This window comes from Epinephelus moara, chromosome 2, assembly GCF_006386435.1.
Source record: "Epinephelus moara isolate mb chromosome 2, YSFRI_EMoa_1.0, whole genome shotgun sequence".
In the NCBI taxonomy this organism is placed as follows: Eukaryota; Metazoa; Chordata; class Actinopteri; order Perciformes; family Serranidae; genus Epinephelus; species Epinephelus moara.
In genome coordinates, this window is record NC_065507.1 from 16,898,499 (window position 1) to 16,925,101 (window position 26,603).

Sequence of the window (26,603 nt, forward strand, 5' to 3'; positions counted from 1 at the left end):
GTGTCTGTGGTTCTTGTAGTGCAGAGAGACAGCTTCAAAAAGACATAAACGCGAGCTGCTCCTTGTTTGATGAAGACTCAGAAATAGTTTAACACTTATTTTGACATTGTTCTGACAGCAAGAAATTCTGCTGAGACTTTTGAAGATTTGGGGAAATGGGATGTTTGGTTTCTTCAAAAACCCAACAAAACAAGACAAATGGGTTTTTTTAGTTACATATATCTATATATATATAGATAGATAGATAGATAGATAGATAGAGAGAGAGAGAGATAGAGAGAGAGAGAGAGAGAATTTTAAGAATTTGATGATGTTTGCAATTTTTTTTAATCATTACATTAACGTATGCATGGTTGTAATAGGTGTATTGCTGCATTTGTAAATGAATATACATGAGTGTGAATGTACAAGTGCATGTGTGTATAGTCTTATATTTTGGGGGATATAAAATCATGTCTAAATATATTTCTACATTTATTAAATGTAAATTCTGCTTCTATTTGATTTCTAACTTTGAGTATAAATGTAAATACACTTAATCTCAATAAATGTTGTATCCAGAGACAGAAATAACATAGTAACAGTAGTAACTGTAAAATTACAAGACTGCACAACATCTTTATCCAAAACCATCAGCATTTATATTTTGCTATAACAGCCCCCACTCTTGTTTTTCTGCTTCATACCAAAGGCATAGAGGTCAGAGCTTAGTGCAGGCTGCTCAAGTTCCTCCACACCAAACCGAAATAAAACATTTTCTTCTGGAGCTTGTTTTGTGTAAGCTGGTATTGTCATGTTGAAACAAGACAGAAACTTCCCCAAACTCTTGCCACGAAATTAAAGGACCCTATTGTCTGAAATAAATACTGTAGCATTAAGATTTCCCTTAGTTAGAATGAGCCCAGTTCATTTAAACACTGTGGTACCTCCATACTTCTGGTTAAAACCCACATTCATTTTATGCTATTACATCTCTCCTTGGAATTATTTAGTACACAACGGACCTTTCCTTATGTTCTTATTAAAGTCAGTATATTATATTACATTCACTTTTCAGTGCTGCAAAATCATACACACCACTAATGCGTCAGGGGAGGAAGTATAACATTATTTCAGTATACATGTATCTTGCTTCCTGCGAGCTGAAGATTTAAAATGTCTTGTAGCGTGTTAAATCAATGTGCTATACCTGGGGGAGGAACACCTTTAAATTTTAATTATCACTCCAAATGTCAAGCGACAGACTCAACAACACACACACAGAGACACACACACACACACACACACACGCAGCAGGCTGCTTCACCGTAATCAATAAACCACTGTCAATAAAAGTCACCAGACAATCTCTCACCTCAGCACCTCAGTGTGTTTGTCTGTGTGGGCCCCGGAGGATTGAGGAGCCACAGGGGTAATTTACCGGGAGCCGCTGACCAATTACCGACCTGCCACCGAGGGTCCACAACAAATAACTGCGCTACACTCGGCTGCCATCAATACCCCATTATCCTACAATTCATTCTGTCTTTACAGCCGTCTGGTAAAACTTATCTTAATAGGATGTAGTTGGTGAATGTGTGTGAGTGCAAGACTGAAAGAGTGATAAACTCTTGGCCTACTTTAATGTACCTACATTGACTTTAAAATAGGAGTTATATGTGCTCACTGTCAGTATTCTGGCTGCTGCGTTCTGAACTCATACACAGCCAGCAGCTGTTTTTGGTCGACCAAACAAGAGAGCATTAAACAGAAACAGCCTAACCTTAGCAATGTTTCTAAGCTGATAAAATGACAGCTTGTGTTATTTCTAATGAGAGATTCATAACTGAGGTCAGAATCCAAGATAACCCCAAGGTTTCGGACCTGGTCCTTGGTCTGAAGAACTAATGACTAACCGTGTAGAGATAATTGCTCTCTCTGTATTTTTGCCCCGACTATTATGATATTCATCTTGTCTTAATTCAGGCTGTAGGAAGCTTTGTGACATAATAAACATTGTGCTAACATATCAGTGGGGTTAAAATCATCTAGGGTTACTGAAATGTATAATTGGGTGTCATCAGCATAGCTATGCAACCCGACAAGTTGAAGGAATATCCATCCATTTGTAACCACTTATCTGAAGCCGGGTTGTGGGGGCAGCAGGCTGAGCAGAGTATTCCAGACGTCCCTCTTCCAAGCAACGCTTTCCAGCTCCTCCTGGACTCCGAGATGTTTCAAGGCCAGATGAGATATGCCTGAACCACTTCAACTAACCACTTTCGACACGAAGGAACAGCAGCTCTACTCCGAGCTCCCTCTGGATGTCTGAGTTCCTTACCCTATCTCTAAGGCTGAGCTTAGCCACCCTTCTGAGGAAACTCATTTCGGCAGCTTGTATCCGCAGTCTCATTGCATAGGGTCTTGAGGGACCCTGCAGGTTGTGTTTGTTTTCTCTGAGTAGTAGTCATCCAGAAAAACAGAGAACTCCTGGTCAGTCAGCAATTTAAGCCATGCACGTTAGAACCAATCCTGAGAGACCAACCCAGTTTTCAAGTCTGCTCAGTAGGATTCCATAGTCAACAGTATCAAAGGCTGCAATTAGATCAAGGAGTACTAGAACGGAAAGCTTTTTGAATCAGTGTTAACTCATATATCGTTTACCCCTTTGACACATTTAGGTTGAAAATCTGATTGTAGATCTGTTGTTTTGTTGATACTGATGTGTAAATAACATAGTTTCAAACATGTGGCATCAAAAAAGTATCAGAGTATCAATACTTTTGACAACCTTACTGACTACATCGTCTAAACTGAAACACAGTATTGACTGATCATCAGTTAATCCAACACTAAAATCAACTAGCAACATAAAAACTGTTATTTCAGTTAAATTAAATCCTTATTTAACATAAAAGAATAAATTCTGCCTTTACATCTTAAGTTGTGTGCAAGTGAATTTTTAGATTAGATTAGTGACTGTGTGGTTCATGCTGGCAAAAGTTATCTTACTGAGAAGAAAAGGCACTGCTACAACTCAAATAAAATGTGTTTAAACTTCCAGTACACCCTTCTCTATTTAGTAAACATGTCTGGCATTAACAAGGACTGTGACGTCAAACATATTTTACTTTATTTATGCGTTTATCAGAAACAATGCAGAAACACTGTACCAGGTCACAGGTGTATTGCATATAGGCTTTGTAACCAAGACTCATTTGCGACCCCGGTCCCTGGTTAGGGTTTTCTGCTACAATGAAGTGCTGCACATTAACCTTTTTTAACAATACATGCTTGGACAATAATTTATCAGAGGTGCTACCTCTATCAGACACGTTTGAAAAGAAAAAATATATATATATAAACTCTGCTTCATGAATGTGAACAAATCCCCCCACAGCCTGAAATGCCATGTTACACATTCGCCCTTTAACTTGAAAAGGTCAGGCACACGCCGTTTATAGCTTAGTTACTGCTCAGTGAATTGAGAGCAGACACTGAGGTCAAAGATAGTGGAAGATGCAAAGCAGTGAGATTAAGATTATTGTTGGCAGCCCACTGTACAATGTGTGCAGTCTGGAGACTCGCAGAAAGCCTTGTTTGTATCATTGCGATACACAGAACCAGAGTATGTTTACAATTTGCTTTTTAACATTCTCCTCAAACTCTAGGTTTATTTATTTACATTAATTTTCAGCACTAGTGGACTGTAGGGCTGTTCAGGCTGTGTCACTGTTAAACTTTTCTGGGAATGATGCAAGAAGTAAGAGCACAACAAAGGCAAGCATTTTGTAAAATCAGTGAATTTATTTAATGGCACTACCTTTTTGCATTTTAATAAATAAAAGATCCTGTAATTTATTCTTTGTTTACACTAGTTAGAATATGTGTGATGTAACTAAATTAGTTACATCCTAAATTATAAGTGTGTCAGTCCTTCTCTAATATAACACACCAGTTTCCCTGATCATGGTAGCTGCTCTGCACCTTGACTCCAGTCACCTGACCACACAGCTGCTCCAGCTCCCCCTGCTGGAACACGTGGTAATAGCGGTGAAAAACAGGCGCTGGGCTGCTCTCAGACTTCAGAGCAGAGGTCTTGCTTGTGTCACCGCTTGGACTAGGTTTGGAGTCTGGGCTGTGAGTGGCATCACAGGTGTCAAGGCCTGATCCAGAGGACATGCTGGAGTCAGGACTGGGGTCAAGCGTAGAGTCTAATTTGGAACTCGAATTACAGTCTGAGCAAGTGTTCCCTGAAGTCTTTTTGGACTTCTCTTTCCTCTTATCCTTCTTCCCACCCTCTCCTGACTCTTCCTCCACTCGTTTCTTCCCGTCTTTCAGGTGCCAGGGAACCAACAGGTCCTTGGTGTTGAAGGCTGTGCGGTTGGTGTGCACGCTAAGTTTGCCATAAGTCCCGCGAGGTCCATGGCTGTCTCCTGGTGTGTTCTCAGTGGAGATGTGGTTCTCAGGATGCTCTTTGTTCTGGTCTTTGAGGTACTTGGACTTCTGCTTGTTGTACTCTTGTTCAAAAGCCCAAACGTAGATGAGCGCTCGACCTCCAGGCTTCAGAAGTCTCACCAGCTCCTTCACTGCTGCCAGCCGACGCTCCTACAACCCAAACACACAGGCAAACTATGTATTGGACCATTTCTATCACATACTCCTCACTCTAGGAACTCATTAGCTAACTCAAAGACCAGACATTAGCATAAGTTTGTGTTCGAATGTGATGGTTGGGCAAATCCCTTAGTAAATAATAAACAACTGCTTGCTTTGAGGCATAAACTAATACTGACAACATAAGTATTTCTTTATATACTTATATTAATGAGAGTAGTAATAATTTCTTATCTTAAAACTATTCAGCCCTTCCAGGATGTTGCGATTGCAAACACAAATTAGACCAAACCCTGTAAATTCTTTGCAACCTTGCAATTTTGTCCAGTCATCGCAACTTTCCTGCAAATTTGACCAATCATTGTAGTTACTGGTGAGTTTAACCAATCATAGCAGTCCCCTGCACAACATCACCAATCTCACTTCCTTGTTTTTAGTTGTGAAAATGCAGATATGTGTGACACAAATGTCTCACATTTACTAACAAAATTTACTGCTAAAAACCTTCAAGGCAGTTCCCTGATGTTCTGTACGAAAGCGCAGATAAACCGCTTTGCATTGTGTGCAATGCTGTGGTGGAACACAAACAAAAATCATTGACTGACAAGCATTTTTCTACCGCAAAATACAGCTGGACAATGGCTGAATCACTCTGACAACAGACCAGATGAATCACCATGACAGAGGCTGTTGCTTCCAGACCTATTTAAGATGCTAAAAGAATCAAGGTGAGTTTAAATATACACGGTTAGTGGTAATGTTAGTGCAGTATAATTCTTACTGGAACAAGCTGCCTTCAATTTTAAATTAATTACACAAACAAATTATACTATTTTTGCAATTTTCAGTTGGTCTCACAATTTCATTGCAAAAAACACCTTGTGAATAATACAACAAGAACAATTTCACCAAATTCTAATCAGTGCCGTTCAGCGCCACAATCTCCACCCTAACGGTACCTGACCCTTTAAAAGTACAAATCTGAGAGATAAGGGCTTTGTCCTAAATTTGGATCTATGCCCAGTAGCCAAAACTTAAAAATGCTTCCTGTAGTTGAAACTGTGGTAAAGTTCCTGAGATCCTAAAAAACCTCCAGCAGTTCCTGGGCGTTGGTATAGTATGAGTATGAGTTCAAGTGGCCGGTGAACAAGCTAGTGATGCATACCTGTGTGGAGAAGTGGTGTATGACAGCTATAGAGATGCAGACGTCACAGGAGGCTGATCGCAGAGGGACGCTGAGAGCATCAGATACGAACGCCTGGAAACCCCTCTCTGCACAGATTTGGACAAGAGCGCTGCTACGGTCACAGCCAACCTGAAGAGACAAAACACACAGAGACACATAATAAGAAGCAGATACAGATACAGGTACAGGTACAGGTAGACATACAGGTACCGTAGAACAAAGAGGTCCAAACTAGACCACTGATGAAAGTTACATTCTTAGCTGAATGTACGAATGGATTCTTAACTTTTAATTTGACCCTACTAGAGTTAGATTAAATACAGAGAATGAAGGAAGTGGATAGAAGTGAAATACAAAACAAAGAAATGCAGTAAGTGGAGAGAAGTATGGCTTAGGGAAGCTGGAAGGAAATGCAAAATGCAGAGAGGAAAGGAGGGTGGTGACTGCGTGACAGTAATGATCATTTCCAACACATTTAGTCTCAGGGAGTGATTCAATCAAGCTTCTTATGACCTACTCCCAAAAGAGACAGCGGCGATAAGAGATGGTGAGAAATACATGCACACTCAATCTGTTACTGACATTCAAACACACAAAGGTCGAGCTTTTTCATTTCAGTTGAAACTGGGAGGGTTAACAGTGTTAATCTGCGACGGGAGAGAGAATGAGAGGAGAGAGGGAAACGCAGAGAGGACAGAGAGAAAGTGCAGAGCGAATGAAACAGATTCAGGAGAGAAAAACAGCAGATTCAACCCAGAAAGTTGGTGTGTGTGTGTGTGTGTGTGTGTGTGTGTGTGTGTGTGTGTGTGTGTGTGTGACCTGCATGATCACAGTGTTCTCAGTAATGATTTATCACGGTTACGGTCTGAGTCAGGATAAGCTGCTTACACGCACCTCCAAATCCCAAACATGAACATCCCAGTGTGCATACGTAAACAGAAAATGTAGGATATTGCCATGGAAACTGAGCTAATACAAACAATGACAGCCAGCAGAAATCAGAAGAGCAACACAGGCCTCAGCACCGAGGATATCATCCCTAGGTGCATCACTGTGGTTTATTCAGCTCATTGTAAATGAGAGATGATGTTTATTCATGTCAAAAACAAACTAGCTACTAACTGATGACAGATATCTGCCCTCATGTGAACAATATGACTTACTGTTAAACCAAAGCATCACTATTCACATGACCAGTCAGACTCACACAGGGAGGTGAGTAAAGAAACAGCAGCTTCTTGCCCAAGCAAAGTGGAATGATGCAAACATCTGATTTTTTTTAAAACTACATCTTGCAAGAGGCTTTATTTAAAGCTACTGCAAGATGTAGCTTACAGTATATGCCTTATTTCTGAGGGTGAGATGATACAATTGAATATGAATTTAAGTTAAGTACAGAGCTGAAGTTGGAATAAGTTTAGCCTTTCTTCGCATTAACAGTGAACCTGCCTCTCTCCAAACAGAAACTAGAATTAGTGCCTTGTGGATGTGCGCCTCCACAAACTCTTCAAGCTGCACTTACAGTCTGAATCCGTGAAAACATGGATGCTTCACACACATCTTCCCCCAGCAGCACAGACAATATATACAATCATCACAGATTCAAAGTGGACACCCACGATTAGTGTCTGTGATTCAGCATCTGACCAAATGTTTCCTCTTCTGCTCCTGAGATATGATCTTAAACAATGTTGAAAGTGTTCCCGCAAAACATTATGATGTCACAGTGCAGCTGACCTTTTGGATATTAAATGTCATCACTTCATCACTGTATCCTATTAGACAATTGTGTGAAGTTTTGTCATAATCAACATATGAAATTTTGAGTTATGGCCACAAACATGTTCTGTGAGGTCACAGTGACTTTGACTATTCACCTTCGACCACCAAATGGTCAATGGTCATGTTCACAAAATGAGATGGACACAAAGTCACAGTGAACTCTGACCACCACAATCTAATCAATTCACCGTAAGTTTAAGTGGATGTTTGTGCCAAATTTGAGGAAGTTACCTCAAGGCGTTCTTGAGATAACATGTAAAATAACATATGTAAAGCATGCCATATTCATTTTTATGTAACATTTTCAAACAAAACTGTAAAATACATCCTACTTTACCAGGCTTAGATAACGCTCTCCCTGAGACACTCCTGACAATAGCCACAACCAGGGCAAATCTGACCTATTTAGACTAATTAAAGTTGTATATTTAAAGTGTCATCTCATCGACCTGTCATATTTGGCAGAAAAGTTCATTTCAGGCCGATGCTGATATCTCATTTGACAGTTCTTATCTGCCAAGAGGATGATGATGTGCCGATATTGTCATGCATCCCCACTTCCAGAAGGTAGCCCCCTTAAAACCATAAATTGTTGATTTTACATTTTTGTGTATGTGTTAAATAAAGAAGATCAGTGATGTCTAAAAAGATGCTGATGGGTGTAATTTTTTTCTCTTGGAAGTGGTTAGTCTTCTCATCTAAATCTCATCTACAAACAAACAAGAAGATTTTCCAAAATGTTGAACTATTTTAAAAGCCTTACCAAAATATATTTCAACCTCTGCATTGAAGTGTGGTTTGCAACAATGGTTGGAACGGTCACTTGGACAAGGACTAACCTCGTGGCTTGTCCATGTACCATTATGATGTATGGTTATTAGGGTTATTGGATGTGTCAGGCTCATCTCCATCACACTGATCATGACACAGGCCTCTGCCATCATGTCCGTCTGAATCTGTCAGAGTCCCTACTATCTATGAAGAAGCAGCAGAGGCGTTCCACCTCATTTGTTTGCGGTCTGTGCTGCAGCCACTTTGCTGACTGTATGTGAAACAGCCCCTGCAGCGATGCCATGTTTCTGTACATAATTGACTTATGAAGTTGTGTGGCATTTTACAGTAGCCATAATCTAAGAAGCAGTGGCAATAAAAACGAAATGGAAAAGGAAATGTCCCCGCAGGGATCAGTAAAGTATGACAGAATTACAGACATTATGGAAACACACGATGACACTCACTGCAATCACCTCTGGGTTGACACCCAGGTATTTCCCGTTTCCACAGCCCACATCAGCCAGCACGCTGGCAGGTGGGAGTGACGACAGGAAGTCGCAGACGCGAGGCCAGGGGGAGTGCCGGGTGCTGCTGAAGTGGGAGGCGATGGCGTCGTACACCCGGTGCACGTACTCCTCCTCCAGGAGGGCTGCGTCGGCATGGCAACAGGGTAGTGAGGGAGGAGACGGCGGAGAGGGTGCTGAGGGAGCTCCCTGACTGTCACAGGCAGAGGGGAAGGCTGGAGAGAGGAGAAGGAAGGAGTCGAACTGTAAGACAGACGTTTCCACCAGACTGTGCATCATATTTATTCTACAGGTGATAAACAGGAGGATTCAGGGCAGAATTTAGCCTGAAGAGGGGTTTTTGCCCTAAAATAAAAAAAGAGTTATTAGCCCTGTTTCAGCTGCACCCCATTAGTTCCCAGTATCTTTTAGAATAGATTTTACGGTTATTTTAATTGTTTTTAAAGCTTTTAATGGTTTGTGACAGACCTTGTTTTTGCTGGGGTTTTTTTAAATAAATCATTTGACTTAATTATTCAAGATTTAAGAATCAGTTTGTCATTTTTCTTATGTATCTGCGAACATAAAAATGACGAAATACTGTTATCCCAGCCCTCAGCAGGTCACCAGAAAAGAACAACATATATATATATACATATACATACATATATGTTTTTAAAAAACTATCTACGTATATTTAAAACTCTTCTAACACTAGATCTAAAAACCTTGGTTAAGAACAAGAAATAAAAGTACAGGTGCAGCACACATATAGCTGCACAGTCATTCAAGTAAAAGGTGCGACAAATTTAAAGTGCTCAGTGCAACACAGGTCCACCGATGCAGTGTTTAGTTCGATGTTGACACAGCAGGAGACACAGTTTGTTAATAATCCTGATAGCTTGTGGGTAGAAGCTTTAAAGCATTCTGCAGGATGTGGCAGAGATGCTCTGGTGCCTCTTTCCGATGGCAGGAGGGAAAACAGTTTGTGTATGTATCTCCAGGTGGCACCATATTCTTTCTGCTCTCTGTTTTTTATACTTGCACTTGCATATATGATCTACTTTCATTGTACTGTCTAAGTTTTCTGTCTGTTTGCCCTTGTTTCAATGTGTTGCGCCTTTATTTTATCGTTAAGAACTTCGGGCTGCATCTCTCGTATGAAATGTACTATATAAATAGGGGTGGGAATCACCAGAGGATCCACGATACGATATTATCATGATACTTAAGTCGCGATACAATACTGTTGCGATTTTAAATATGTTGCGATATACTGAGTATTGCAGTAAAATGTATTGTGATATATTATGATTTATTGCCTTTTTCCAACTGTTAATTATGTCCCCAAAGATAAAGTTTTCAGTCTGTTCATCTCACTTCAGGCACTTTTTGGAGCAGCAAAACGGATCTGGTGGACTGAAAAAGCAACTGATTATATTATTCAAGGCAACCTAAAGTTTCATTTGTATTAGTCAATTCAATTTTATTTTTATAGCCCAATATCACAACTCACAACTGCCTTAGAGGGCTTTAAAATATTTACACTGTCTGTCCTTTTAGCCTCACAGCAGGTACGGAAAACTCCCGCAAAAAACCTGTAACAAGGAAAAAATATGGAAGACACCTCAAACAGAGCAACTGAGGAGGGATCCCGCTCACAAGATGGACAGATGTGCAGTACATGTTGTGTGTAAAATTACAGTATCAACAGCCCAGTGCACTCTTGTGTTATCAAACACCAAGTGTTTTATTGTGCAGATTCTTACCACAACAGCAGGGTTCATGTCTGATCTTGCGGAAAGTGAAAGAAGTACGGGTGCCCCTCTTGCTCAGAGTGAGATTGCTGTGAGTCCCGAGGTCAGGCGTTGTATGAGCAAGGGATTGTGGGTCGCAGGCCGGCACTGTGTCAAACTTCCGAGGAGTTATCCTGAGAGAAGATAAGAGACAGTTGTGCTTGTTGTTGACTAGCTTAAACAAACTGATAGCAGCTGTAAAGTCGGTGTACTTTGTGTGAGCACCAGAAGGATGTAACAAAAGCCCGAGCCTGTCATCGGTTTGATCCTCATGTGTGAGGGGATTAAAAATGTGGGGGGAAAGCCCACAGACAGACTCTATTGAAGCCCAGAGAAACGTCAATAAATTCTGTTTTTCTGAGCTCTACTACAATGTAATCGAGGAAGAAAAGCCCTGTCACTCCTCCTGTGGATCGACCTAAAGCTCACGTCAAGATGAACTGACTCCTAGAAGAAGACTGATGCATCTGACACAGTCGGCTCACCCGTGGGTCCACAGGTATCTGCTCTCTCCCCTCATCACCAGGAGGCTGCGTCCAGGCAACACCACAGCAACAAGACGACCACTGGGGTGACGAAACTCCATCACCGTCTGTAGCAAAACACACGCAAAAATAAGAAAGTATGGACCATTCATATGAACACTGAGAAAATCACTCTCTCTCACACACACACACACACATACACACACACACACACACACAGCAGTAGGATACAACTTTCAGTTCTCTATAAAACGTTGTTATGTATAAACGTTTTTGTGAAGCAGCAAAATAAGGAAATGTTGAGTCTCCCAGCAGCAACTTGAGTATTAGTAGTAGTAAAGTGAGTATGTATAGTTATTGTTCATGCAGTATTACTGTGCTGAATTACTTCCTTTTACTCAACAGATTTGCGTGACGTCACCCAGCGTGACTGCACACACTCTGCTTGCTCCCTCACTAACAACCAGCAGACACATCTCCACCCCAGCGTTGGTGTTTGATCCTGATGCTTCCTTACAGCACATAACAGCATGAGCTCTGCTGGGAAATTACATCTACACGATTTCAAACTGCATCCCTCCAACTTCTGACAGCGGGAAAATTGGATTTTGTGAAGTAGGGGCGGGTGTGTGTGTGTGTGTGTGTGTGCGTTTGCATGCATGTGTGTGTGCATCTGTGTGTGTGACAGACAGATAAGTGTTTGTGTATTATTGTGAGAGAGTGATGTACATGCAACCCCAGCAAATTATCTGATCTTTGCCTGAAACCACATCTGAAAATCTCTCTCTGTCTCTCACTCTCTGTCTCTCACACACACACACACACACACACACACACACACACACGACAGGCAGGACTGTGCTGTTCCCATCCGAGGAGTATTAGCCAATCAATGAAACTGGTGGAATGTGACTAAATCAATGGTGATGCTGGCAGCTGCACTTTACTACAAGACTATCCATCATTCTCTCTCACACACGCACACGCATGCACGCACACACGAACACACACGAACACACACACACACACACACACACACACACACACACACAAGCTTTACTCCTCTTGTATCACATCTCCAAACAGTTTCCGAAATATGTTATTTAATATACTCTCTATATAATCATTACATCACCATATTCAGTGAATCTTGCTTTTGGGTTTTGGAATATTTTATTTCACTGTATTGATCAATGTAACGGACACTGTGTCTCTGAGTTTTGTGTTGTAAATATTGCACATAATTTGATCTGTGCGTGTTGAGGTATTGATGGACGAGCTCAACATGGGAGTTGAATCAGATGAAGTCCTCTTGGCGTCAAGTAGGGGTGGGGTAAATAATCAACACAGCATCATACTGCAATATTTTGCATGGTAATATTGTATCAATACACTGCAAAGTGCAAATACAAATCTAAGTTTTGCTCAGCTACCAGAATAATAAATCAATTGCCTTTTCAGTCCACTTGAAACCTTTTGCTGCTACAAAAAAAATGGCTGATGTGACAGACTGAAAACTTTATCCTATTAGATAAAACAGGTGTTGGCAAAGTTTTGCTTTGGGGACATAATTTGCAGTTGAAAAAAAGGTAATAAATCACAACATATTGGAACGTATGTTATCGCAATACTCAGCATATCACAAAATGTTTACAATCGCAATAATATTGTAACGTAACTTTAGTGTCATGATAATATTGTATTGTAAGGCCTCTGGTGATCCCCCCAACTGTCGAGAATTACCCAATGAGGAAGTCATGTTAAAATATACTTGTGCTCAATCAATCTTTCTTTCTAATTGTCCATCCATCCATTTTCAACCGCTTATCCGAAGCCGAGCAAAGTTTTCCAGACGTCCCTCTCCCCAGCAACATATTCCAGCTCCTCCTGGGGGACCCCAAGGCGTTCCCAGGCCAGATGAGATATGTAATCCCTCCAGCGTGTTCTGGGTCTGCCTCGGGGCCTCCTACCAGTGGGACGTGCCCGGGACAACTCCAGCAGGCGGTGCCCAGGAGGCATCCTGATCAGATGCGTGAACCACCTCAACTGACCCCTTTCAACCGGAAGGAGCAGCAGCTCTACTCTGAGCTCCCTCCACATGTCAGAGCTCCTCACCCTATCTCTAAGGCTGAGCCCAGGCACCCCACGGAGGAAATTCATTTCGGCTGCTTGTATCCGTGATCTCATTCTTTCTGCCATTACCCAGAGCTCATGACCATAGATGAGGGTTGGGATGTAGATGGACCAGTACATCGAAAGCTTCACCTTCCGGCTCAGCTCCCTCTTCAGCACAATGGCCCAGAACAGTGCCTGCATCACTGCAGATGCCACGCCAAACTGCCAATCCACCTCACACTCCTTAAATCAACTGCTAACTAATTCGGATGAGTAATTTTTTAAAGGAAAAAAAACAGAATTCCCTGATTCTAGTTTCTTAAATGTGAATACTGTTTTGGTTTCTTTACTCCTCTGTCACAGTAAACTGAGTATGTTTGCGTTAAGACAAAAAAGTCATTTAAGGACATCATCTTGAGATTTGGGAAACACTACACTATTTTCTGACATTTTATAGACGAGACAACTAACCAATTAATCGAGAAAATGATCGACAATGAAAACAATCGTTAGTGAGTGTGCTGACGCCACACTGTCTGCTTTTTCCCTAAGCACCTGATATAATATGCCTACTGTACACTTTTTGTAGCTCAAAATCACCACCGAAGAGCTAGAACAAAGAACACACTGCACTACACACACATGCTGTCTGTCAGTCTGCGTGTGTGAGACAGATGCTGTGACAGATGACAGCGGATTGCTAATAGAGCCTCTGCTTTCCAGACAAGCAGGGACAGATGGGTGTTCATCTACAGCCGTCTCCCTGCAGAGACTGAACCAGCATCACAGTACCAGGTGACACAGTCTAGTCACACCTGGAGCAGTCAAGGACAAAACAAAACCCACTGTTAAAAAGAAAACTCTGTATCTCCTCCGTTCATCAATTGTTTACAAAATGTCCACGACCAGGGAGACACCTCTGGAGGAGTCATTAACTGTATGTTGTATCAACTGAAGGCCACAGTTACAGTATATAAGTGTGTCAGAGGGAGAAAAGAACGAGATGTAGCGAGCGAGGTGACAAAATGTTCTCAGTTAAATCACAAGGACAAACATACTGTTGCACACGCTCATCTCTAACAGTCGTGCCCCCTGAGACAGATGAATCACAGTGGTCAGTGAAGTGACGCTTAATTTGATTGATCAGTCGCTGACACAGAAAGGCGTACAAACAGAAAGACACATGTCTGACAGCACTATATTTCCACTTACACTCGCCTTCTAACTTTGTGTTGCTGTTTTATGCTCGACTGTGAAAACTGTTTTCTCTAAACAAACACTTTTTTAATCTTCAAATGCAGAACTTTCCTTTGAATTATTGATGAATGCACCTTGAGCACCACCGGTCGATACTGGCTACATAAGCTGATTGATGACTTCAATGGACGGGCAAATTACCAACCCACAGGGCTGCGGTGGGAATTTCTCTGCATACAATATTAGCTGGAGTTTGTTAAATGTTTATGCACAACATGCTGGACTGACTTCTTACCTTTGCCCCCAGACTCAGTGACAGGATGGTGTCCTCGAAGGCAGAGTGAGTGTCCACGTGAGGAGGAATACCTGAAAATATTATAAAACATACACATAGAATTAAAATAGTTAGACAAATCGAAATGCATCAAGGTTCTTCAAAATGTAAAAATGTTTAGCTTCAACTTGTTTGCATTTCTGAAGGACACCATCAAAGCTTTTGTGCTGCCTGACACTCAAATCATTCAGAAATCTAATCATAAACTTTACTCTATGTACTGAAGCTTGAAAACATGAGCGTAATTAATTTAAAAAATAATTTTCAACGTCCTTATTTCAGCCCTAAAATGTTTGCCTGTACTGTAAATCTATAACAAACAGCTGAAAGAAACCAATGATGTTTATCAGCCATCATCGCTGCACGTTGTAAAGGTTTTGCTGCCACCTTATGGGGAACGTCGATAAAGTGTGCATGTATTTTGTTAGAACATTGAACTGAGTGGTTTCACTAACCAGCCTGAAAACACAGTAAGTCTGCTCTCCTCCTCACAGTTTTTTACTTGATTTTCTCACCACATACAGTGTAGCTGCAGCCTCTGAGATGAATAAATGATCCTAAATAAATTATAAACATCTGTATTGTTACATGTCTGGTTTTCACAGCTCTCTGCAAGGCCCCCTTGTCACTCCATGTCTGTTTTAAAACCCTGCAGCTCACCAGACAATATGGTTTTGATTAGGAATTCACTAATCATGCCACCAAATACTGATTCCTGGAACACTCCAAGGTGAAAACACTGATATTTTGGGGATTTATTCAAGAATATAAACTATTTTTTAATAACATTCCATTATTTTTTAACTAGCTGTCACATGTGGTCAGTCATGTGTACATAACCTTTGATGATAACCTGTGAAACGCATGAAGTGAGTCATTATAGATAACACTATAACTCACCCTGTCCAGCCTCATACTGGTTGACAGTCAGCTGGTCTGGCATGATGTTGATGTGTTTGCACTTCACACATCGCTCCAGAACAGGAACACACTCCTGAGGAATACCTAGACACACACAATCACACTCATAAGCTCCTCTGACACTTTTTCCTCCTGACATAGCAGTAACTGAAATATTATTGTGATAGAGATAGGAATGGCGGCAATACTAATGAAAATATGACCCATAAAACCCTGATTGTGAGGAAAAACTATTTAGATTTTTAAAAAAGAAAGCTTACCTGCAGCTAATGGTTTATCCTTATCCACATTGTTGTTGTCGTAGCGAAATTCAAAGCCATAATGTTTGACTCTTCTGTGCTTCAGAGCTTTTTGAGCTGTAAGGCATTAAAATGAAGTTAGTGGATTTTAAAGATCCAACACTGCCATTTTTTTCAAACAAATTTTTTCCATTACTACTGCTCTAATCTGCCTACTCGTTACACTGATGTTACAGCCAATGTTAAAAACTTACAATCAAGTTCCTGGGTGATAACAAGAAGTTCAACACAACAACTGGAGCCAGAATTTTAAAAAACTAACACAAACAGATGAATACATTATGCAGTCTCTCACCAGTGACATCATCATTAGTAGATGACCAGTCAATAGCAGCGAGCAGCAGACTCTCTTCCTCCGGAGACACAAAATCCTCCACCAAGACTAATCCCTCTGGCAAAGGAATGGCTGTCTCCTCTTTACACGTAACTGCATACACACATTAACAGACCATACAGTACTGGCTACAGGAATATGTTTCTGATCAGACATGATTTCCAGAGCACAAAGCCCACAAACAAATCAAATGGTTGTTATTGTGGGTGTCAATGTTTAAGGCAGGTACCTGAGTCAACGTAACTAAGGTAGAGTGTAACGTTGCTCTCTCCGCATTGAAGCTTTTCCCCGTTGAGGTGGATGTGAGCTTTCCGAGCACTCTCCTCAGATCTGTAAACAGAACAACAATAACAACAGTGTGAGGTTTAAACCAAAATCTTCCAGGGAAGTTTTAAAGATTTAAAATAATTTCCTTGTGTGTTATATAATGCTGTCCACGCAGCACCTGTACCTGTATGTGACAAAAGCGTAGGGCTTCTGAGGGGGCATGATCAGTGTGTCCACCTCTCCCATCTCTTTCAGCGCTGCAGACAGCTCCTCTCGACTAACACCGTTCCCCAGGCCTCCATTAGCCACCACCAAACTCTGTGGAAGAGACAGAGGTAGACTGGTTGATTTTGACATCCAAAACTGGGGGCATAGTGGCGAAGTGGTGAGCACTGTCACCTCACAGCAAGAGGGCTCCTGGATCGAACCCATTGTGGAGTTTGCATGTTCTCCCCGTGTCAGCGTGGGTTTTCTCCAGGTACTCCAGCTTCTTCCCACAGTCCAAAGACATGCAGGTTAATTGGTGACTCTAAATTGCCCATAGGAGTGAATGTGAGCATGAATGGTTTTCAGCCTGTATGTGTCAGCCCTGCGATAGTCTAGCAACCTGTCCAGGGTGTACCCTGCTTCTCGCCCAGTGTCATCTCTATGTCACCCATTTCCTGTTGTCATGTGCCCTTGGATACCACAAACCATAGTAAATGTCCTGTGCAAATATGACTTCACTGTTAAAACTGATTCAGGCTTGTGTTTGGAGACACACTCTGACACAGTACAATCTTTTCAGGTTGGCAAACCTTTCCCAGTTGCAAGATGGCAAATAAGAAGTCACTTCTAAAGCCTTAACTGCTATTATTATTATTCTATATCACTAAAATCAGTTGATACAAGCTAATATTAAATACCTGATAATTAGCTAGCCAGCCAGTAGCATATGTTCTCCATTAAACCTACATTAAACTCACATGAGCTGTGAATAAACTTTGAATTATATTCATTACGTGTAATAGCTGTAAATCAGTACATTTGAAAAGAATTAGCTAGAAGCTACATGTTAGCTGTTCACTGACAGTTGCCACTTCCGGTTTATATTTCCGTTACCTTTGTAGGCTGCGATGCTGTCGTGATGCCTTCATGTTTCAGCAGAGTGTGACTGGCTTTAATCTGTTTACGAAGAACTTTCTTGTCCTCTTTACTCCTCCTGACTGCCTTCACGTTGTTTTCCACACCAGCGTCCATGGTCCGTCATTTTATTATGTCCGGGTGCAACAAGCATTGAACATTGAAAGTTCCCGACAGTTCTTCTCCAAGGGGAGTAGCACCAGCTCAGTTCCTCCTTATGGCTTACTGTATGTAGCATTCTGATATAAGGCATCATGTAGGATTAATATGTGATTATAGCTTGTTTTTAATTATTTTGATCACACATACACCAGGCTTCATGCATCACGTGAATAAAAGGACAGAGGAAGTCATCAGGATTTTATAATAAAATGTAAACATAGCTAAATAAATGTACACTATTAACATAAAACATGACTTTGCCAACATAAACAAAAAAAATTTGGTTGCACTGATGGTTCAAGGCTGTTAAAAGGCCGCTGTCTTCAAAAGAAATGGCTTAACACAATTAAAAGGATTCATGAAAATCTGATGTTGCCTTTCATGGTAAAGGTTCATGCAGTTAAAGGTCTAGTGTTTAGGATTTTGTGGCATCTAGGAGTGAAGTTGCAGAACTAAACTTCTCCTGTGTGCCGAGCGTGAAGGAGAACTACGGTGACCATGTGTAAACGTGAAAACATGAATGGCCCTATTTAGAGCCGGTGTTAAATTTGTCCATTCTTGGCTACTGTAGAGCAACATGGTGGATTCCATGAAAGAGGACCCGCTCCATATGTAAAACGACGGTTCAGACCAAAGCTTTGCGAATCCGTTTTAGAATGATGCAGAGAAAAGTTGCAGAAGTGTTTACTGGCCGGTCTGAGCTCGACTCAAGCCGGCTGATGGTGTCACCTGCAACTCAGCTGGTCAAATTGCCAGCTGGTTTTAGAACATAAAGCACGTCACCTGTTTCAACAGCCAATCCGCTTGTAGTGAAGTCCACTGGTCAAGTCAAATAACCACAGATGACATATTTGCCTGCTGCATCAGGTGCTCCGTCCCTCCGAGCCCGCTGTCTCCGTCCTCGTGTGTTGGAGTCGGACGATGGTTCGTTGCTGCTGCTCGGTGTTTGTGCCTATGCCCCCCACACACACATTCTGATTGACTGATTAATCGGTGCTGGTTATTTATATTGTTGTAGCATATTTATTATAAATACAGTCCATCTGGCGCTTGTTTTAAGAAGCTACAAATTATATTCAGCCTCAAAATAAGCCTGCAAAGCTGTAAATCAGAACGTAAGTACAAAGAGTTGTTGCATAGAGATGATACACCATCTCATCTAGTTGCATTGGTGTGAACTGGCAGGTTTTTAGAACATTGCAGAACGGTGCGTTGCGGGTAGCTGCATGTTTCAACTCATCTTGCCACGAATCTTTGGTCTGAACTGGGCTTGAAGGTAATGAAAACAACAACTGTTATTTTCAGGTGTTTATTAACTAATGAAAACTTGTAGCTTATACCATTTTTGCCAGTAGATGTCCCTAAATCCTACACACATGACCTTTGATGTTAATACGGGGTAGAGGTGGTTCGTGGCGCCCTTTGAGAATTCTTTCAGAGAAGATATTTTGACTGGTCAAAGCAGAGAATTAACAATGTTGTTAACAATGTCTGTTTTCCATCAGTTAGCGCAATGTGATGCAGCAGTTAATTGAACCTGTGTTTGGCAGCATAAAATATTTAGTGACAATACAGGCATCTTAACTTCAGCTTTACTTTGCAATTTCCAGTGGTCGTATCTGCCCTTCTGTTAAGTGTTTGCAGATCACCCATATAAGGAAAGAAAGTCTGTCTGTGCTCAGAGTGTGTCTCTAGAGACATTTTAATACTGTTTGGTGTTTGTGCTTCCCGTGGTTAATACTGCTATTTATTTCCAAGTGTATAATATCCCAGCAGGGACACATTGTTAATGTTGTGGTATATGCCCATTGTATTGAGCTAATGGTAGGATTACATTTGCTCTTATTGTGTAAGTGGGCCTTCTATCTTTTCTCCTCGCTGTTATCCATCTCTCACTTGGTATCCAAGCCGTCCTGACATCCATTGTTTTGCCCTGCGGCTCCATCATATAGGACCTAAACCCCTGATGGCAAATCCATGCTGCATGCCTTCTTAATCTCCCAACAAAAGACAGACAAAAATGCTCCAGGGATCATTCTATAGGCCCTGCTAACTTGATACTAGGGGATAAAAATGTAAGAATATAGGATGACTGTCCTGGGGAGAGTGTTTGACATTCCTTTTTCATCCATTTCACTCATCCATCATCAAACTGCACTCAAATACGGGCAACTGAGGATAAAGCTGTATTATCAGATTGAAAGAGTATTATCACAGTGGGTTAGCTGACTTACTCCTTCCTTCCCAATAAAACACAATACTCTGGACATCAGGGCAGATGCTGATCAAATACAAGCAGTCATTCACATTCAGGCATGTTGCTAAATTGTAATTGATGTACTCTTGTCTTTTCTTCTGCCCTGGTTGCTGCTCTCTGTCTGCTTCCTCTCTCAAAGGAGCCAATTAGCTCAGATCCTGTGTATGAATTCCTCTACAGCCAGATTAATGACTCCACAGCCCCTTTGGGTGTGAGTGTTATGTTCCAGCATGCATGAACTGGATGTGGTCTTTGTATGTGTGAGTGTGAGCATGAAACACTCGTGCGTCAGCGTGTGTGCAATTATACCCGAGTGTGTTGTGTAATGAAGCCCTCACCTGTCCACAGCCATCTCAGTAATTGCAGTGCCAGGCTGAGCTGCTGGCCAGTGGGAACCCTTGGTCGTCTTAACAGCACGCTCAGTTTGGTCTACAAAACAACAGCTGGTCTGACAGGAGACCATGGCTGCCCTCTCAGACATCATAACAACACTCTGCTCCGCATCTTGTTTTTCACAACAGTCTAATAAATAAAAAATAAAAATAGTCTTCACTCATTTATGAGCGTTAAATGATACCCAGAGACATCAGTCAGGTGCTTTGTTGGTGAAGTAATTGGGCACAGGTTCCAGCAAGGGAAAAGCTTTAATTTAAAAGGAGAGAGTCAATCCTGCTTCCATTTTATTTTATTTTCTGTCTTTGTGTGATGGACAGTTCTGTTGTAATCTGTTACCCCGAGTCAATCTGACTTTCTACATTTCTTTTAAGTAGCTGAAAAACGATCATACCACTTGCTCCATTTAGTAGCTGGAGCTTTCAAACATGTCACACAATATTCCCCAGCACATGGAGAAGTTACCTGTATTTGAAAGTTTAAATTGTTTGAGAAAACATTCACACCACAGCGACTACTTAGTGGCTGACAAATGATTCATCTGCTAATGAAGATCATGTGGCATGATCAAAAGCTGGAGCTTGTTGTGAGATTTGTTTTTCAACTGCTGTTTCCAGACAAACTCTGAACCCCATCTTACCAGTCTAATTTTAACAATACATTTGGTATAGCTATTCACGAACTTGTAAACAATGGGAGTCAACGTTCTGCCAAGTGGAAATATCACTTTCAGGTTCTGAACAGGAGATTAGGAGTATATTTCCCTTGCCAGTGCTCAAGGGCAGCTTCACCTCGCACATCAGCCAAGCTCTGAAAAAGCAGTGTAATGATGAGAACTAGAGTGGAACCACTTGTGCACCCTGAGGCATGCCATCACCCTTTGATATGCAAGGCCGGTAGCCAGAGGCCAAACTCCTGTTGCTGGCATCTTTGTATTCTAATTAGCTGGAGCCTGCATGACAGAGATGGATGAATAAAGAAACCAGGTCCTGCTTTTTAAAATAGGGATTTTGATCTCTGGGGACTCCATACAAGCACACGTCTGTCTGTTCTTGGATGGAGGATGAGAGTCATAAAAAACCAAGGTGATAAAAGGTAGAAGTGCATAAGTATATCAGCCAAAACTGTTTTATTTATAGTTCCTTCATGAAATCTTTCCAGCAACTGAAATATGTTTGCCACATGATCATTTCTAGGGCTAATTAATTAATTCAAAGGGAAACATAACTGATGTGCAACCATGGAATTTTAAACATTTTCATTGTTTAAGAAAATGTATACAGCCAAAGGGTTATCTCACATTACAGGTGGCAGTGAAGCAGTAAAGCAGTGAAGAATGTGAAAGATCAGTCTATTCAATGACTAATTGGAAGCTAAAGGGGATATTACAGACAGAAGCTACTAGGTGAGGTCTTTGGCAACAGATCTGATGTTCAAACACAATTGTAACTGGCCAAAAATATTAACAGGGCTGAGCCTTGTGTTGGGTGTGTGTATCAGCTCTGTCAGGCTGACAGTCAGCTGAGATGAATTCCTGTCTCTCCTCCAATCAAAACTGCTGCTGTAGTGGAAAAGATTCAGACACTTTAAATGAGCAAAGCTGTGGGATAAATAATTGTTCAGTGCCAGCTATTTGTAAAGTAATGTGCAGGCTAAATCACGAGGCATATTTTCTTTATTTAATAAGGGCACCAGGGAGATGCTTTCCCTATTAGCAAATTTATGCATGGAATCTTGTTTTTGACCATTTTTTAAATAGTTAATTGGTTGTCAGAGAACCTTCGGGTGACATTCGCTGAGGGTTATTCAATGGTTTTTAGAGAACTTCTCAGGAATGTTCTCTGAAGGTCATTTAAATGTTCTAATTTTTAGATCTAAGGTTTTTTAAGAAGAAAAAAGGAGTTAGAGAACCTTTAGGGAACATTCTCTGAAGGTTCTCTGAAGGGTTTTAAAAACCTTAAAATAACCTTCAATATTCCCTGAAGGTTATTTAAATATTCTAATTCACAGATAATTAGAATTAAAGTAACAGTGTGGATGCATTATTCGGCAAAACACATTCCCCCACAGTCCCCTCCTTTCGCAGGCAAGGTGAGTGTCAGCCATAATATTCACACTCATGAACCACAGTTGCCTAAAATATGTACTGTAGAAACCATCTGACTCCAAGGTGTCTTGAGACAAAATCAAGGGTTAAGGTTAAATTACAGTGAATGCAAATCTTGGCAGCTATAAAATCAGCTCTGTTGAATTATGTTAAATATTTACAAGTTAATAATGGAGCTTAAGGGCAGCTGTTTCCCATCTTACTTTACATATTCAAGCTAATTGTCTTATGGCATAAACTGATTACTGAGATATTACTGATATTATTAGTGATTTGAGTTTTATCCTGTTTCTTTTTTTGCCATAACACCTACAGCTGGCAAGCATAAAACTGTCACCAGACTTCACCAGATAATAAACAGTCGTTTTACTGCATGCACATATATGCACGTACACTTACACACACACACACACACACACACACACACACACACACAGTGTCCCAGAATGTGTGGAATGGTGTGTCTGAGGCCTTGTTGACACCCCTCTGTCTCTCCACTGATTTAGAGGGTAACCCTGCCAGTGCCTTTCTATCTTAAACACACACACACACACACACACACACACACACACAGCTGTCAGAGTGGGCTGTGGTCCACCCTGCACAGAGATGCCTGCACACCTCGCCTTGCTTTATTCAATCACCCCAGCTCTGGATCTCTGTGACAATGGGAATCCCTGGGTCAAATAGCTATTGGTCCGACGCTGGCAGGGCAGCAGGGTGATAAAATGGCAGCCGTTTTGATCTGTTAAATCCTCTGGGAATGACCTTGGAATCCCGTGATGGAAAGGTTCAAGGCTGCCGAGCTCATACACTTTGTCCTGCTATGACCCTTCGTGTACGGGAGAAGGTGTGTGTGTGTGTCAAGGGGGTTTAACATTAGTTCAGAGATAACACTGTTTTAAGCAGCTGTCAAGTGTGAGATGAGCTGAGAGGTTCGCTCTGGTGAACTGTCAAAATCCCTTTCTTAGCACCAGCATAACAAAGAGGAAGAATGTACGGGTACAATGGGTGCACACAAAGACAAGAGAGACAAAAAAAACAAAACATAATAATAATAAAAAAAATAGTATTTAAGGGAAACTTTTGTCAAATACACTTGTTTGCTTTCTGTCATGACTACAGCCAGAAGCTGGTTAACTTAGCTTAGCATACAGTAAAGCAGGGGGAAAGAGCTCACCTGGCTCTGTCCAAGGGTAACAACATCTGCCTTCCAGTAGCAACAAGCTCACAAGTTAACACATCATATTTTAGTTGTTTAAACTGTACTGTCACAAGACAGGTAGCTCTGGTAAAATGTGGTCTCAGTGGATTTAACTACCATAACTACTGCATGTCATGATTTTGCCAAGTAAGAGGCTGCTGGATCAACAGCCCACATCCCATCCCTGGACTAATATTGCAATCAACCAATTACAGCCCTAAGCTATTAGCTTGCTAAGTGGGTTGGCGATACTAACAAGTAAGGTTGCCAATAGACTAGAATATTAGTAAGTTAGCTTGCTAACTAGGTAGACTACACTAACTAAAGTATTGTTCACTAACATTAAGAGTAGAGATAATGTAATTTTGCAGTTGCAAAGACCTGGACACATTGTCTATTTAAAACTCTTTTTATTTGTGAGTGTGGTCCTGGGTCAACACAAGCACTGCAATCTTGCAGAAAAAAAAAGTTTTTAATAGGCTATAAAAAAGGAGGGAAATTGTGTTAATCGCAGGTATTTGCAACTGAAAAATGCTTCGTTAGTGAACAATATTCTAGCCTATTGGCAAGCTTACTTGTTAGCATAGCCTTCCTAGTTAGCAAGCTAACTCCCTATTAACCAACCTATTGGCAAGCTTACTCGTTAGCATAGCCTTCCTAGTTATCAAGCTAACTTGCTAATATTCTAGTCTATTGGCAAGCTTACTCGTTAGCATAGCCTTCTTGGTTAGCAAGCTAACTAACTAATATTCAAGTCTATTGGCAAGCTTACTTGTCAGTAGTGTTCTAAGTTGGTAAGCTAACTCATTAATATTCTAGCCTATTGGCAAACTTCTTTTTGGCACAGCCGTCTTAGTTAGCAAGCTAACTCACTAATATTCTAGCCTACTGGTGAGCTTCCTTTTAGCATAGCCTCCCTAGTTAGCAAGCTAACTCACTAATATTCCAGCCAATTGGCAAGCTTACCCGTTAGCATAGCCTTCTTAATTATCAAGCTATCATGCTAATATTCTAGCCTACTGGTATGCTTACTCATTAGCATAGCCTTCCTAGTTAGCAAGCTAACTCACTAATATTCTAGCCAATTGGCAAGCTTCCTTTTAGCATTGCCTCCCTAGTTAGCAAGCTAACTTGCTAATATTCTAGCTTATTAGCAAGGTTACCCGTTAGCATAGCCTTCTTAGTAAGGCAACTTGATAATATTCTAGCCTATTGGCAAGCTTGCTTGTTAGTTTAGCCAACCCACTTAGAAACTCATTAACCCTGCAGTAGCTTCTAAAGTTTTTGTTTAATGTTACGGAGGACTTTTTTTTAATCAATTTTTCTAACGTCATTTTGGAAAACTAGCTTAGCTCTGAAGAAGCACAAAGGAATTTTTAAAGAAGCACAGGAGCAGACTGATGATGTCAGAAGCTCTGATTGCAATGTTTGTCCAGGAATGCAATGTTGGATGCTGATCCAGGAACATGTCCTACATGGCAAAATGGGTCCATGTCATTGGTCCGACAGCCCATTGGTCCGACATCCCATTAGTCCGACGGTCCGCGGTACTGAACAGCTCCCGGTGGGCGTATTTCTACCTTGATGGTGTGCCACGACCGGCTCTGGGTCAGCTGGGAAAGGCTTGAGGCGAAGCAGGCTCACGGCTTATGTGTTTGCCACTTTCTTTTTCATTTTAACCCACACCATGATCTTTTCCTAACCCTAACCAAGTGGTTTTTGTGCCTAAACCTAACCAGACCTTAACCACAGGGAATCATGATGATTTCGGAACAACGGGACTTCGGAACAATGGGTTTAATATGGTCGGAACAATGGGATGTCGGACCAATGGGCATTTCCAGGCAAAATCACGCCATGCCTTAACTATTGCAGCTGCTGGCTGTAACTCGACATTTAACACACCAACATAGTGTGATGTGATAGTGATATCAAACTTTAACTCTAAGAAGGCAAACAGGATTGATTAATTCTTCCAAGTTTGACATGAAACATTCAAGCAACATTTTGTAATACAGAGCTATAAAAAAAACAACTACTTTTCCCAGCAGTGCTTGTACAGTACATTGGTGCCTGTTTGCCCATCAGCCTGTCTGCACTTCACTGAGGGGAGTAGAATCTGATTTAGCCTGGTTGCTTGTGTCTGTCTATCGATCAGTGAATAGAAACCCATGTAGGAAGGGTGCCAGCCACATGCAGCAGACTGGCAGATGTTATCCAGAACCATGTGGTTATACTGAATAACTATGGGAAGTATTAACCTTTGCTTTTTCTTTTGCAGAGTTCCTCTGTGACAGGGCAGACAGCATGATGAATCGAGGCATTAGCTGGTATTAAACCTACATGCGTCCAATGTTGCATTTTGGAGAGGTCGCTCTATTATTCTTCTCTCCCCTGCATAACTCACACACAGATACTGAGTGATACTGTTACAGTTTCATAGCCATCAGAAGATGTGAGTATTGTGTTTGGAACAACTGTAATCCACCTAGTATCTGCAATAATGTTTTATAAATAACCCTGTGTCCCTTCTCTGTTGTGTGTGTGTGTGTGTGTGTGTGTGTGTGTGTGTGTGTGTGTGTGTGTGTGTGTGTGTGTTAGAGAGACTCTGTATGGTGATAATGGGAAACACACCAGTGGATGAGACCGCAGAAAATAACACACTCTATTGGCTGCTTAGTTGGTGCGTGACATCAGTCTGTGTGTATGTGAAACATGGGCGGTCCCCCGAGGATGGCTACTTTAGGAGCGAACCCTGCCCTTGGCGAC

General features: G+C 41.3%; 1 protein-coding gene across 1 annotated transcript in view; it reads right to left on the bottom strand.

Annotated features, from left to right (window-relative positions):
• Nucleotides 1-17,845, bottom strand: part of alkbh8 (alkB homolog 8, tRNA methyltransferase) — a 159,187-nt gene extending 141,342 nt beyond the window's left edge. Inside the window, exons 1-12 of the mRNA XM_050075077.1 lie at nucleotides 17,691-17,845; nucleotides 16,774-16,907; nucleotides 16,552-16,652; nucleotides 16,284-16,415; nucleotides 15,950-16,045; nucleotides 15,669-15,773; nucleotides 14,730-14,800; nucleotides 11,123-11,229; nucleotides 10,611-10,771; nucleotides 8,803-9,077; nucleotides 5,762-5,911; nucleotides 3,800-4,587 (exon numbers count right to left, since the gene is read on the bottom strand). Coding sequence (XP_049931034.1) covers nucleotides 3,910-4,587; nucleotides 5,762-5,911; nucleotides 8,803-9,077; nucleotides 10,611-10,771; nucleotides 11,123-11,229; nucleotides 14,730-14,800; nucleotides 15,669-15,773; nucleotides 15,950-16,045; nucleotides 16,284-16,415; nucleotides 16,552-16,652; nucleotides 16,774-16,907; nucleotides 17,691-17,828 — 2,148 coding nt within the window. The 5' untranslated portion in view covers nucleotides 17,829-17,845 and the 3' untranslated portion in view covers nucleotides 3,800-3,909. The remainder of the gene's footprint in view (nucleotides 1-3,799; nucleotides 4,588-5,761; nucleotides 5,912-8,802; nucleotides 9,078-10,610; nucleotides 10,772-11,122; nucleotides 11,230-14,729; nucleotides 14,801-15,668; nucleotides 15,774-15,949; nucleotides 16,046-16,283; nucleotides 16,416-16,551; nucleotides 16,653-16,773; nucleotides 16,908-17,690) is intronic.
• Nucleotides 17,846-26,603: the final 8,758 nt, after the last annotated feature.